This window comes from Plectropomus leopardus, chromosome 2, assembly GCF_008729295.1.
Source record: "Plectropomus leopardus isolate mb chromosome 2, YSFRI_Pleo_2.0, whole genome shotgun sequence".
Taxonomy (NCBI): domain Eukaryota; kingdom Metazoa; phylum Chordata; class Actinopteri; order Perciformes; family Serranidae; genus Plectropomus; species Plectropomus leopardus.
Window position 1 is genome coordinate 22337857 of NC_056464.1, and position 15971 is coordinate 22353827.

Here is a 15971-nt window from a genome sequence, read left to right on the forward strand (position 1 = left end):
ATGATTTCTTCTTTTTAACCCTTCCCCTTGTTTTGGAGTGCCACTTTATCCCTATAAACAGAATTACAAGAATCCTGATGTCATCAGTAGTCATCAATGCTGGCGTTTACAAAAACAGATTAATTAGTGTTACCAGACATTGTGAATATGTCGTCTTTTGCTGTGGTGATTTCTCTTACATGGGATTAGAGGCAGTATTTTGTGGTTGTCAGGATTCTTGCATTTTGTTTACAACTTAAATTTTGCGCTATCAATCTAAACAAGTCATCTGATTAAAAGTCTAAGGGAGTGGTAAGAAGTGTCGCAACTTTGCTGTTTGTAAATTTTGGACATCATATGCCACGAGCAGCTGGGAATAATCCCAGCAGTAACAACGTTTGTTTATCTGGCTAGCTCATTAGCTACATTGACATCAGAATACTGAGGATTTTTTTAAGATTGTTATAGAGAAAATATATTACACTAAACAACATTAAACAAAGCCAATACGATGGTAATCATAATTGTTTGAGAAGACAATGCATCAAGTGGGTTTCTTCTGTTGCTCGCATAGCAATCTTACTGATGATTTCTCCTAACATTCAGTTTGGAGTGTGCCTCTCACAGACTCTCACTTTGCTTTACGCCTCCATCCCAACAAGAATTAGGACACCCTACCCCTACACATGAATGTATGATTGGGCTATAGTATGCTTGATACTTGAAATCAATACAGGTACTATTAAAACACACATTTAGTCCAAAGACAAATTGCTACAACATGGGTTAATTCAAATGATTCTAAAAAAATGCACATAGTCTTGTGGCATTTACAGAGATAACATGCCTTGAGGTGTGGAGATCTGCAGGAAAGCCTTGGATGCTGATATTTGTTAAGCAGATAAAAGTGCAGGTCATCTTAAAACCTATCTCTGTTGTTTAATGGCCTTTGTAGTTTGTCAGTTTCTCCTGCCTTGCTTTATATGCTAGACTGTGTCTTTGATAAGGAATAGGATAAATGTCAGTTCAAGGCTACCACAGTGCTACTTTGAACTCTGTTGTTCTTTGTGTTTGGTAATTCTACACCACATCAGCTTGTATCATTGGCAGATAAAAGCTAAGGATAGTGGTCAGCTTAATGTCTGTTATCAGACTGCTATTTGCCTGCCTGTTGTTCTTAGGACACTGCGACTTGTCAGTCAGTGTTACCTGAGGTTACGGGCTACAGCGCGGACGTCGTGTCGCGCCACATCTCTGCCACTCAGAGGTCCTCAGGTCCTCTCTAATGGAACCACATCAATCACAGGATTAGCTCTGTGGAAACGTTTCACCCTGTTGTGATTCCACCATCAGGAGCTGCCCCTCTTAGCCACATTTCCACCCGACTCCCTTGCTGTCACCCGACCTCTGAGTGAAAGGAGAGGATGTCTGCCTCAGTCACTAAATGGTTTCAAATCCAACAAATTGTGCCTCTTAGTCAGTCAGCTCACATTAAGACAGAAAAAAAACGGAGTGACAGATGTCTTGGTATGCATGTTGTAACACGGTGTAATACTAATTTCAAATTGGAAAAGGCCTGTCTTTATTACTTCAATATTAGCTGGGCGTGTGGAGCATAAGCATTAGCTTGGGGTCCCACTGTGTTACTGGCAATAATGCCTCTGGAGTACGTGCGCTAGACATTTTGTCTAAAAACTCTATCTTAATGTTTAACTGTAAAAGAAGCCAGCCTATATGTCTATGCAGTATTGTCTGACAGCTTACCAGTTTGACTTTACTTTAGCCTCTGGGTCTTTAAAACTTGAGGCCTAGCTCAAAGCTACATAAATATTTAAACACTTAGCAAAGCTGGGTAAAACCAGAGGGAAAAGAGATGGATCCAATTCAAATATTAATGATGAAGCTTTCCAAAACATAAACATTAGCCCTTCATGTCATCCTCCATATGCTACCTGATATTACCATATACTATAAACAATGTAAAAGCTGTTGTATATAGAGAGAATTGAGAGCTTTCACTCTTATGAACAGTTCCGTTAGTGCTATGAGACACACACTGCCTGAGACAACACAAAAGAGGAAATAAATATTTCCTCTTACTGTTTCATTCTGCAGTCATAAGTATTTATTGTAGTGCCTTAATAGGGACGTCCATCACTATTCTTTAAATATTCATGCAGAACCACATCTGTCTCTAAGGTATCTTTGCACTCATAATTCATATTATCATAAAACAAATATGTGTTGTTGTTTTTTCTAAGTGGAAAAATAACCCCACGCTCAATAAACAAAGAAACAAGGACTAGAAAGCTAATTTAGGATATAAAGCTAAAATAATTAGAGAGCATTAGTGGCAAAAGTAATGCTACAGAGCAAACACAGAATTTAACCAAGAAACAAACAAACTTTAACTGAATGAATAAGAAAACCTGATTCCTAACGGATCTAAACATGGAAAATCAATTTGATGATTTTCAAATGTTCTACATCAACCCGAAAGTAATAACACAGATCCCAAATGAAGGAGCTCAGCTCCATTATCTATTGCCTTTAACAGAAAAAAAGCCAAAACCTCTAATTCACTTAATCACCACATGAATCTTCAAATGCATAAACTGGTTTGTCACTATTGCAACACAAGGACCTAACGTCTTCCCTTTGACTCGTACAAATATGTCTCGACTGCTGTACCGCGGCTTTTTGACAAACTGACTTTCAAAATAAAACAGACCTCCACGAAGATTCCCATCCAATTTAAATAAAACCACAATCTTACTTTGCTTGAAGCACAACAAAGACTCTGTCTTGTCATCTATTTATCATCCCATTTCACTGAGATAAATTACACAGACATAAAGGTTATCTGCACCACCTATCATTTCATCATCATCATCACTTTATACATATGAAACTTTGCTCTCTCTCCCTCTCTCTCTCTCTCTTTTCAAAATGCTTAATTGTCACTACAATAAACCACCAAGCTGAGATCCATCAAGCCATACTTCACCTATCAAATAACTTATTTTCCACCCATACAAACTCCATAAAATAACTCTGTCATAAACTTACCATACACCTCCCTCGTACCCTTACCCTCTTGTCAGCAACATTCTTATTAATATGATGAAATCATACCCTCTAGCTGTTTACGAGTTTCCAGCCATTGGCTATATGGCTGCCTGTTCCAGCTCCATGTTTGTGTATTGCAAGAAAGTGAATCTGCATTATTCACGTTTAAGGTTATCTACCTCTTTCTATATTACTACATTATGCAATTTTAAGTGGTCTCAGCAAATTTTATTGGGACTTTAAGGATGACACGGGGCTTTTGGCCAAAGATGAATTTGAGGTATTGTATAATGGAAGGATGGGTGGTTTTAAATAGACAGACCTGTACCCCTAATATTACCTTGAAAATGGACATGAGGCAGCATTAGCTTTTAACATCGTAGGTGATTTACATGATGATGAACCCATTTTTTTAATTCAGAAAATGCAGTGGATGGTGAGCCATAAAGAGAAAGATGACCTGTTGGTTTTTAAGTGAGAATCCATTAATCAAATAGACCTTCAATACACAGCTTTTAATTTCAGAATATATCTTAACCTCTCTCAAGCCTGACAAACATAATGGAATATGTTAAAACTATTTATACAAGGTCAAAACCAAAAATATATCATTATCTTTATATAAGATAAAAAACATTTTCTTTCCCCATAAAAGGTGCGGACACATACATGCAGTGCATATTTATACAACTTTCACAATGCAGCTAACCTATACAATAATTTGAGACACAAGTTCAGGTCAGGGGCATGCTGCCATGCCAAAGGGAGGATGGTTGAAGAAAAAGGCAGATGAAGGATTCTTTACTCCGATGTGCCACTTAATGTACACATCACCTCACACATCAAATGTGTTTCTTTGACCAGACAAGAGCTATATCCTTTTTTTTTCTCAACCTGTTGATTATGCGTCCACTGGGAGTGGCGCAGGGCAGCCTGATCTCACTCCTAGGGCGTCAGTACAGTGATGCAGGGGACTTCTGCACAAGTATCAAAACAAGTAAAGATGAGATCACGTTATGCAGGGAAACAAAACAAACATGTGAATGACAGTCATTCACAGAGTGGCACCTGGGAAAAAATGCAAACTCCAGAGAATATTTGTCGAAAGCCCCAATTTGGCCTTTTGAACCGAAGACCTTTTTCTTTGGTGCTAGATACTGAGCCACCATGCTGCTGGCTAGTGTATTCCTATCAGTGTAAAATGTTGAAATCACTTTTAAAAGTTAAAGTTACACTTTAACTAAAAACAAAAACAATTCTGATATCAAATTTAAAAAATAATAATAATTGAACCAGTGTCATTTAACTCATTTTTTTTTCACCATGTCATTAATGTGTTTTAGTACTCACAGCAATATTAGCTAAAAAGACACTCTCCTGTTGCTGGTGATAAGTGAGTCGGCAATCTTAAGCTCTTTACCTCTAGGCCACACTGTTGTCTCAGTCTGCTTCAACTCAGCTACAGATTTTGAATCTGTATAATAAAAATACATCTATTTTGGCTGTAATTAATACAAGTAATCCCTAAGCCACATCTACTAGTCAGTTTCATTTGGGTTGTGTTCAGTCCAGGATGTCCTCTACCGAGACACTGTATTAAATCAATTTTCCACAGTCTTTATCATCATGAGTCAGAGGACACAGCTAGCAGAGCGACTCCATCCATGTTCCCTCTTCTGTCCCGACATAAAGACATGCACGGTTCTCAAAGCAACATTCAATCACCCATGCGCTACAAATTTGATTTAAGACTGCAATTTCATTAGCCGCACATTTTCCAAAGGACAACACAAAGCTCAGGCCCTCACATTTCATCATCATCTTTGCAGCTCCTATTTTATTTGCCCTCTCGTCTCCTTTTCAGAGTTAACCAACCCCAACAAACCGACAATATACACAAGTAATATTTTTGGTATGGCAGCAGATGCTGAGCAAACAGACAGACAAACAGGTAGCTTCTGCAAAAAACTGGGAGGCAGCAGGGGTGGAGGCTATAAAGCTATGACAAAGACGCGCATTGGGAGACATGACAGGAGTGATAAGTAAAAATGAATATGCCTCAGGCAGCAGACTACTGATTACTTTCTTACTATTATGGCCTCACGTTTTCCAAAGCAGTTTGCTGTATGGTTGGCTGTAAAACAGCACAGTGAGCATATCACTGGGGTGGCTAATGTTTGCAACCTGCTTCTATCACGGCATAAAATGCAACCCTGCCTCAGATCACAGAAGCTGAGTCCAAATTATATAAAAAGTACTGATTCCCACCAGGTTTTGTGTATATAGCGCGTTCATACATAGAAAGTGACAAAGTCAAATCTACACTATTAAAGTTGTCAGCATGCTTCGGTTGTGTTAATGTACATGATTTTTAGACAACGCAATGCACCAAAGCAATAGCGGAGCAGCTCACAGCTGGGAAAAAAAGTCAAACAAATTGTTGATGCTCAAAGGACACAACTAAAAAAAAAAACAAATAAATGGCTTGTGTTTCTTTAGCTTTCTTAATAAATCAAATAAAAAGACTAAACCGGTGCTGTGTAGGTTCACACTTCACAATAGCAAGCTCAAAGATCACTTCACACAGATTAAAATAAACTAATCAGTGTTAATAGATCACAATTTGAGTCCCAAAAATGCACTAGTTATTGTCCATTTCTTCCATTTTTTAAATCCTCCTTCCCTTTCATCCTCAGCCCACAATCACTGCCACCACCTTCTACCCAAACTAAATGAATTAATATATACAACTAAAGAATCACAGACGGAGATTACTTTTAAAAGCCAAAGAAAACCAATGTGAGTATATGTTTTATCACTTTATCAGGAGACACTGAAAAAAAGAGGTGTAATAAAAGTATTCTGTAGATGTAATGGAACTTACATTTAGCCAGCATGAACCAAATTATACAGCAGCTAAAAAACATAAAACATATCTTTCATATGCTTCCAGGAGAGCTGCAAGTAGTTGGCAAGCTAACAACAATCAGGGCTGTGCTTTTTTCCAGTCCAAAATTACAGCTGTAAACTAAAGGTAATCCACACTGTGTCGTCAGTGATGAAGTGATGTTTTATTTTTCTTTGGCTTCGTGTAAGTAGGTGGGGATGTTGGGAAAAAAAGCGAAGTCTTGATTATGATCACAAAAATCCTGCAGTTTATTCTGTCATATACCTTCAGGTGCTGGAAGACGAGCGTAGTTTACTGTCAGGAGAGTCAACGATGCTCATGCTCAAGTTCATAAACTGCAAACATATGCGTTCAGTTTACCATAATGAACGTGTTCAATGATCGCTGCTCTGTTAGCACATTCATGCCACAGACTGTAAAATAATGAATGCAGCTAAGTGACATCACCCAGCCATTTTGAAGCCTCAAGTTTACAGCCTTCGCCATATTGGTGAAGACACAAGTGACCATAATTGGGCGAGAGGCTGGTGCTGGTGAGGAGCGAGGAGTAAATCTGACTTCAAGGCCTGGAACACCATCAGCAGACAGCCTGTCACTTCAAGCATCAGCCTTTAGTTATGAATAATTAATATAACTTAATAGAATGTCAATGGTGACTTTACAGGTGAAAATTCTCCCCCCATCACGAAGGGGACAATCTGCTATAGAGATGAAAAACATTTTTTGTACAAACATGTACCAGGCTGTTTGTTTCTGCCGTAGAGTTGGGAATTTTAACACGCAGGTCAATAGGGACTGACTCTGTTTGGAGCAAGCCTCAAGCGGTCATTCAAAGAACTGCAGGTTTTCGGCACCTCTGTGTTGCCTTTATTTTTGCCAGAGGTTGCTGCTTGGTTCATCCACAGCACTGGCCTACAGCACTGGGCCCCAAGGACATTTGTAAATCTTTATTTTAAATAAATAAATAAAAATAAGGCTATGTAATTTCCTAAAACAGCTGGCATTTTAGCATTTTAGTTTTAGCAAACGTTTCTCTAAACAGTACATCTGTTGGGGATTACTTTTAGCCATGGATTAATACACATTCTGAGCTATAATGAATATTCACAGCAGCAGGACTGTGCATGTCGAGACGGCTGAAAAATAAACTGCATATTCTCCACCTATTTGAGCTACACTTCAAAAACAGTGGTAGAGGGGCAATGTGCTGAAAAAGCCCATGAGCTGTTGAGTGACATGTGACAGTCAAGCTGCTCTGTCTGACACTTTTATTTTCTTTGCACTCCCTTCAGTTATTGTCATTGTACTTGTGACCTTATCACTGACATGCCAAAAAAATACTGCTGGCCTTAGCTGATGTTCAACAGGGGAACAGTGGAAAGAAAAGAAACAGGGACAGGGCAGGAGAATGCTTGACTAAGCAGTAGCTGTTACCTCATTAGGGCTAGTGCTCCACAACGATGTTTAAAACATGAACCACACACTCATTTAGTGCGTAATTTGACTGAGGTGCGACAGGGTCGAACAAGGGGGAGCAGCCAAAGTGGAGGGGTCGTGATCATTAAGATTGCATTAACTAACATTAACTAAGCGTGGTCTCCCTGACTCCATTCCTCTCTTTCTTGAGGAGATAATAGTGCGCTTGCTTCCCAAGGTTTTGCTTCTTTTTTCTTTTTTTTTTCTAAAACTCTGCATTATTTCTTTTCTATTTATCTTTCCCCTGTTTACCCTTCAATTGCTCTGCCCCTCACTCTCTCTCACTGCCTCTCCCTCCCACTCATTCTCTCACACACAAGCATACACACACACCCCATTCAGTTTTAGAGAGCACTGTAGGCAGAAATGTCCATGGTTTGGATCATGCTGAGGAAGCAGGAATTAATTCCAATCAGGCTTGAAAAGGGAAGAGCCATTCCATTCTGCTCCACTCCTGGAGTCACTCAAACACGAAGCACCTCCACCTCCACCACATATGCATGATCACACACACACATACACACACACACACACACACACTCATGCACAAACCAGCATCTCACACAACACCCTGAGCACACACAGTATTGTGATATCATTTGGCAGCTGAACAGAGTTTTGTTTATTAAACATCAGCAGTGTGTTTGACATTAATACCGTGCTAATGAAGCCCCTGACACCCTCGTTCACCTGTCTTTTCCATTTCGCTGAGAATTTTAAGCAGCCTTGGGGTGCCGCTAATACTGTTGCTCACAATAAAACCATGTCAAGATACATGGCATTGTGGTTTCCATGTCAAAAGCCTCCATGAAAATACGCTGTGCCCTCGCCATTATCTACTCCTCTGGAGCACCTCTCCTCTGCTCCTCTTTCACCCTTATTCCCCCCTTCATCATCTGCCTCATAACAGTGTGTCAGAACACAGCCACAAAGCTCATCTGGGAGTAATGCAATTTGCCTCTCCTTTCTTTATATGCCTGAACCGTCTCCTTCATTTTCCATATAATTCCTACCTACGCGCCATAGCTCTGCCAGAGTCCATGTGGGGATCCTCCTCAAATGTCCATGTCACCATTCTACTTCCCTCTCATCCACAATAAATTCACTGACTCCACATCTATTTCCATCTTATATCTCCTGTCTGCTTTTTTTCATTTCCACAATGGGAAAGAATTTTAGCATATTGCTCCTCTTGGCATTTTCTAGCTTCCCCTGAGCCCAGGACAAAGCATTATGTTAGAGACCCTACTTATGCATCACGGAAATAGCTGTAATACTAGAGACCAGATTGCGATAGGTTCACTCCAACTGAATGATACGCAACTTATAACATCTGTGGGCCTGGAGCCAGGCTTGCTTAGTATCTATCTTTTTGTACCTTCATTTCAACAGGGTCTACGCTATATGGTGGTATTTGTGTTAAAATGAAAAATATGTATGTCATTGTTAGCCTACAATGCTGTCCTTCTAATATGCAATAAGCATGCATAGGCAGGTCTTACTTGGTTTAAATACTGCACACAGAATAATGAATGGGTTGGAAAAAAACACCCTACTTTCTGGAGCACCTGATGACACTTGTTGCCGGGGTGATTACCAACACATTATTGGGCTGAAGGGTGATGATGCGTTGAATAAAGTAACATGGCTTATAAAATACTTATGTAGTTGAAGGAAGTCATCTTAACAGACGGACATACGTGTCAATACTTGCAAACGGGAGCAAAGGCATTTTCTTTTCTTACTGTAGTGTTATCCTCAGCACTCGCAGTTGCCATCTTTCTCAGCCAGTTCCACCAGTAGAAAATGACCACTGGTGGAGCGTGCTGTGTACTACAATATATCACTTCAACACAGCATCTCTGTATCTGTTTCATAAAAAGTATCTGTATTTCTAAATACCCAGAATTTTCCTAATAGTTAAATATCACTTGAGCCTACCAGGGCTATAAAGTGGCTCGCTGCCTCCTTACTCTGTCCACAGACAGACAGGCCACCATATAAACACCTGGCAAAGTTATCAAAGCTGCGTCTGTGGTCCATACAGCAATAGTTGTCACCAGGTCCACATTTTGCAATGATGACACACACACACACACACACACACACACACACACACACACACACACACACACACACACACACACACACACACACACACACACTGAAAACAACACTAGTCACCAAGCACTACACTTTTCTCTTCGCCTTACCTATGGGTGACAACTCTGCCACTCTGCCGATGTAGGGACCCTCCAAGAATTTGGGCTCACTGTCATTGATGTCTTGGACCTTGATGACAAACTCCGACTCTGGCTCCAGAGGGTCATTGGAAAGCCGGTCACGGGCCTGAGCTCGAAGTGTGTAGAACGCCTTCTCTTCTCTGTCCAGTCTCTCTGTGGCATGGATGTCTCCTGTTAGCTCATCGATGATGAAGATGGTGCCCGCCCCCTCTCCAGAGATAGTGTACTTGATGTTGCCCTCACCTTCGTCAGAGTCTGTATGGATCTGGAAATTGACACAAAATAAATGTGAGGACAGTCAGTTGATTAATGTATTGTTTTTATAGAATATAATTTAGTAAATAATAAAGAAGAAATAAATAAGAAGTAACCAAACTGCTGCAATACCTTTTATTAGCAAAATTGCTGCAAGTGATCAATCAAAAATCCAACAAAATCAATAAGTTAAATACAGAAACAAATAGACACAGGAGGGGAAAAAACACAAATATACACAGTTTCCAATAGTTCTGTTCCAACTATACTTCTGCCTGCTCCTCCTCTTCGTCTCTCTTGTCCAGACATTATTTACCTTTCTCTGCTCTTCTATGTTGTTCTGTATCCACACTGAACAAAGTCAACCCAAAATGTCCTCTTTTAACTGTATATGTCCATGAAATTAAAAGCACTTCAACACCTGGTTATATCCCAGATTAAGATTGGATTCAGCTGCGGTTGGTCTATTTTACACACCTTAAATCAGCTGTTTCTCAATGTAACAATGATCTGATCAATCAAAAATGCTTTACAGCTTTTTCCGTATAATTTTAGAGCTGCTGTTGTTGCAGAAGTAGAAGCTTTATACCATATTTAAGGCTTTGAACATTAGGTTTCCATTTCTGGAATGCCATGTGTGAGCATTTGAAACTAAGACAAAGAAAGATTTACAATTTTGTTATTGGGTAAGCCTGGTGTAAAGAAAACTGAGCATTTTAGAAATGTCTTAATTGACTGCATCTTCTGTGAAGACCACTGTTGTGCTAATTGTGTTCATAGTTTTTAAAATGTAAATACACATTGGACAAAGGGATGTTAGTGAATGTAATAAACATATTTAAGTTGTAGACTGTTCAATGAAAATGTATTTAATCTGGTTTTCTTATAATATTTTTTACAATATTTTTCTTATATATATCTTCTATCTCTTGCACTGCATCAGCATCATGTAACTAAAGCTTGATCTCATTTTATGATTTTCCCTCCCAACATTTACCATGGAAGCTGCTTAAATACTGAAAAAGTCAGAAGTGATTTGAGGCACAAAACCAGTTACATTTTTTTATCATGTAAACAAAACCAAGATCTCTCTATACCCAAAATGCCTTTGCTCTCTAAACCTAAACACCCGTAGGACTGGGATCTGATATCTGGTGCTCTGATTATGGTGTACAAGCAATTCATTACAGTTTTTCTCAATTACTAAGACATGCTTAATGAAACTATGATCCACTTGAGTTGCATCATCTTCTTGGCACAGCACAAATCGTGTTAACCCTTTTTCATTGGTTTCACACATTTTCACAACCGTTTTCAGAACACATAACACCAAAGAAAGACCCAAAAGTCTATAAACTATGTTAAACAAAAGGAATACAACTATTGACAGCTGACAGAAATTGTTTGCATAATTATGAATAACTAATTTGCCTGCGTAAAACTACTCTGCACAACTCTTCAATCAGCTATCAGTACTTGACCATCTTTGAAAAATGCCACCTCTCTATTTGCTATTGACAATTATGGATACAAGAGGCCAAAGGCACACAAAAAGAAAATATATAATGGCTGTAATAAATTGAAAAAAAAGAAGGCTTTGTTAGATATTTTGTTTAATGATATTTCAAGAGGGCATTTAACAAAAGCTGAAGTGCTGATGGAGTGCAGCAGGGTTTGTTATCTCTAGTAAAAACATCTTTGGAGAAAAGAAATCATGATGCTGATATGCTTACTTGCCTTTTTGAGGCACATGCTAGAAATATGTGTAGCATCAACAAATGACAAAGGCACTTATTAACTGCCTCTTACAGGGTTCAACTGGTTTATAGTGATAGCTACATTTTGAACGTGTCTGTCCATTGTGTACTGTGATTTAAAAACACAAAATGTTTAATTTTGGACAGCAACTTTCAGTGTAGGCCTGTGTGAGCACTGTTTTGACAATTTAACTTGTGAATAGGCAAATTTCTTCAAGCAAATGACAAAAACTGGAATAAAATCAACTTCTCTCCTGCTTTATGAGTCAATGTCAAGGTCATAGGCGAGGAACCAGCCGATAGCTGGAGAGAGATCAGGGGTTACAGTTTTCTATGAATACACTTGTTATTACAAGAATTCCACAAAATACGATCTCTGAGCCAGGTTCATTTTCTGACTTATATTTACATGTACTTAATTAAAAGTACAAATACCATGCTTTAAAATGACTCTGTTAGAAGTAAGTCATGCACTGAAAAAGTTATCGGGGACATGTACTTCAAGTTCTGAAAGTAAATGTACTCCCAAAAATGACCCTTTCACTATTATACTATAACATAAATACCGTTTGCTCTTTTGTATAAGACTGTTACAATTGATTATTTTCATTATGTATTAATCTGCTTTTTTTCATCTATTGTTCTGTAAAAACAATTTAACAAGTAAAAAAATGTCCTAGTAATGAGTGGATTTTAAAATATATCAAATGATTAAAAGAAAAGCAGCAAATATTTTTATTTGTGAAGATTAAACCATGAAATTGTGTTGTATGAAAATCACCAAAATAATTAGTAAAATAGTGGCTAGTAAATTAAATTTTCTGTCAAGTGATAAACAGACTCATCTTTTAGCTGTACTTTTATGTTTTCAGCTGTGTACAAAACTCTTAATTTGTAAAAATAACTGGTAACTAAAGCTGTCAGATATATGAATGTAGTAAAAAGCACAATGTTTGAGATGAAGTGAACTAGAAGCATTCGGTTGCATGCAAGGATAATACTCAAGTAAAAGTACACATGCCTCAAATTCTTACATAGGGACAGTGCTCTAAAAATGTGCTTAGATACATGCCACCACTGCTGATCAAGACTGTTAAATGTGGCTGAAAGTCCAGAAGAACCAGAATTGGACCTTTAAATTGAGATAACTACATAACAGATTTTGCACTGAATTTTTGTTTTTAGTTTCAGTGGCTGTGAATACTGATGGTTTATGTCATTGATAGTTGTCAGAAAATGATATTTGGTCATCAGCCGTGACCAAAAGAAATTAATACATTCCCTTCTCCCATTCCCTTATCTTATTCCCCAAAAGCAACTGCAGCTTAAGGCTCTCTCAGCACTCCCTATAGACCGGCCATCATTGTGAAAAAAAAACAGCCATCACAATTCTAGTGATGATTTACACCTTTTCTGCACATTGTGCCCTTCACAGGATGTGACGCCCAAATTAGGAGATCAAAGTCATTTCAAAGATTGTTAAAGGTAGAGACATAGAGGTGCCGGTGCTGAAAAGTGAACTTAAAAGAGCCCTTATAAATCAGAGCTATAGTTCCCCCCTAATGTGATTAGAAGACATTCCAGAGGCAGCAATAGGAGCAGCATCGGCCCTCCATCCCAACCTCCCCTTTGGCTCTTTAGTGAGCACTAGACCTGCTCTCTCTCTCACTCACCTTCTATCTGAAATTATAATTCAGAGCTGTCTATGCAGTGTAACTGTGGTTCAATCTACTGAGCAGACCAGGGATGAGGGGAAATCACCCTGGCCTCCCTGGTTAATATTTTATAAAGGCTTAATTAAATACAGGCTTCTATCACCCTCGCGGGGGTTTTCATTAAGTATTTGTCGTAAAACCGCAGAATAATGCAAGCCTGTGCCTTGATATTGCTTCCCTCATCCATTTTCCCCTCCCTTTTTATCTATCTGTTTTTGCCTTTTCTCTCATTCCAAATCATCCTGAAGACAAATACATGAACAGTCGGAGGAAATATACTGCCAGATATTTTGGCGGTATCAATATTTCAGTTATAATAAAAGAAGTTTCATTGGTCCAAACTGCAATCCAATAAAAGTGTGCATAGTCATACGCCACTGGATATGTTTCCCCCAGCCACTGTCTCTCTCTCTCTTTATTTCTAAATTAGATTCTGCAGACAACAATGTGTGTGAAATGTTGTCATCATGTGTTAATTCAATCGCACAAATTCTGGCACCATGCGTGTAAGTCCCTACCTACTGTACATGCACTCAACTCAGCCACACACACACCTATCCACTGAGAGTGCTTGCTCACATGCGCACACATACATATATAGTGAGCTCATCATTCTGCCGGGATGATGTTATTTCTCCCCCCTCCGGCTGGATATACCCATCCGTCTGTCAGTCTATCCTCACTGGAGTGATTCAAGTTGGCAGCTTGAAAAACACACACACTACGCTTAGCTAAGTTGTTCTCAGCAAACTAAAGGTCAGATCCAGGACGTCACTCTGTTAGTAAAAAATAACCAGCAGTGCAAATCTTATTTACATGAGAAGTCCATTACCGCTGAGCAGGAGTCACAACTACTTTATTGGTCAATTATTTTTATGCAGTTTTTTTTAGCTTTTTATTTTTTCAGATAATGAAGCTGCATCAGATAAATAAGATAAAATGCAGATTTTGCATGACCAGAATTGATATTAAGACTTTGGTGTGTAAGATTTTCATTGGCCCTGTCAGTAGTGTTGAGACAAGGGTATAAACATTACAAAGATACACATGCCGATCCACAAAAACACCATAAATTTTGGATCAGTCTACCTTTTGATGACAAAATCTCAGTGAGGATGCAGCTAATACAGCTATGTGTTTATCATACTGACCACAGAAATGGACATCCGGTAAGTGGATTATGCTGCTGGACATTTAGAGTTTGCAGTTGAGAAATTACTATGGCAGTATGGCATTATTTCCCCAAAAGTGAAAATGGCTTGTAATTGGAATTCATTCTTACAGGCTGAAGTCAAACTGACCGCTGCCACTTATCCTCGTCTGTGAGGAAACTACAAACATTTTATGACCACCTTTCAAGGCTGCAGGGAGAGAGTCTTTACTCAGAACATATTTTTTTAGGGTAGAGGATTACTTTTCCATGCTTGCAGACATAATGTATTTACATTTACAGGCAGGAGCACACATCTTCCAAATATGCAAAAGAGTGTGCATTCAGACTCGGTCAAGACAGTAGAGTGTTTCTGCATTTTGTGAAATACATAAAACACTGTATTCTATTTGTCAAATACTAAAACATTTTAATTTCTCAATAAAGTTACTGAAATTATGTCAAACAATATAAGTGTGATGTTAATAAAACATTTTGAAAATTATTTTTTGGGTCCGCTTAATTTGTGTGTCATTATTGCATAAAAATTGTTCCGCCTTCTTTGAGTCAACACTCAGTCAAACCTGAACAAACAAACACAATACATATATTTTTAAATTAGTGTGACTAACTCTCTATAATAATATCATTATTACTTATATTACCATCATTTGCATTGTGAATAAACACCAGTAAGTTGCTTAAAAACAATAAAAAAGATGATAAGGGGCCCCAATAAATAAATGAATAATTGAGGCCCAAGTTTAAGCCCACAACATAACTCACTGAATCTAAGTTTGATGTTAAATCAACATACAGTACTCATACACTGATAAATATATTAAAACCTAATGTGTGAAGTAATCATTCAAGACAAATAACAGGAATGTTTATTTCATTCCTTATAAGAGATTAAGTAGTAAAGAGATAGCCGGTATGGAAAAAATGACCACAGCAGCCAGTAAGTCTCTTATTAACATATAGCATGGGAGTGGTGGTAACATAAGATTGATTAAAAACAACCTATCCTTTTAATTTACTGAAAATGTGTATTTTGTCACTGTATCTTAGTTATTATGATTCATTATCTGATTTTCAGTTAGACTTAGCACTAGAAGTTAGCAATGCCTTCGTGTTCACAGTGCAGGGCTGTGGGGTGACTCAGGAGAGAGGGAGGTTGTTGATGCCGTGTCAGGTTCACCTTTGGGTCATAACAAAGTGTCTAGCTGTCACTGTAGGCTAACTTGCTCAAGGGGGTGACATATGACTCACATGCAGTGACGGGAAAGTTTTCCTCTTATTTGGTAGTCAGCTCTTTTGAGTTTGTACATTAAAAGTATTTAAAGCACAAACTCAGCTTAAGTAAATATATGACAGAGTGTTTGGTGACAATTTTGCATTTGAAAGACATTACTCTTA

The 15971-nt window shown here is 38.4% G+C and overlaps 1 protein-coding gene across 1 annotated transcript in view; it reads right to left on the reverse strand.

Moving 5' to 3' along the window:
• Positions 1-15971, reverse strand: part of LOC121949377 (cadherin-22-like) — a 93701-nt gene that overhangs the window by 67923 nt on the left and 9807 nt on the right. Inside the window, exon 2 of the mRNA XM_042495051.1 lies at positions 9646-9940. Coding sequence (XP_042350985.1) covers positions 9646-9940 — 295 coding nt within the window. The remainder of the gene's footprint in view (positions 1-9645; positions 9941-15971) is intronic.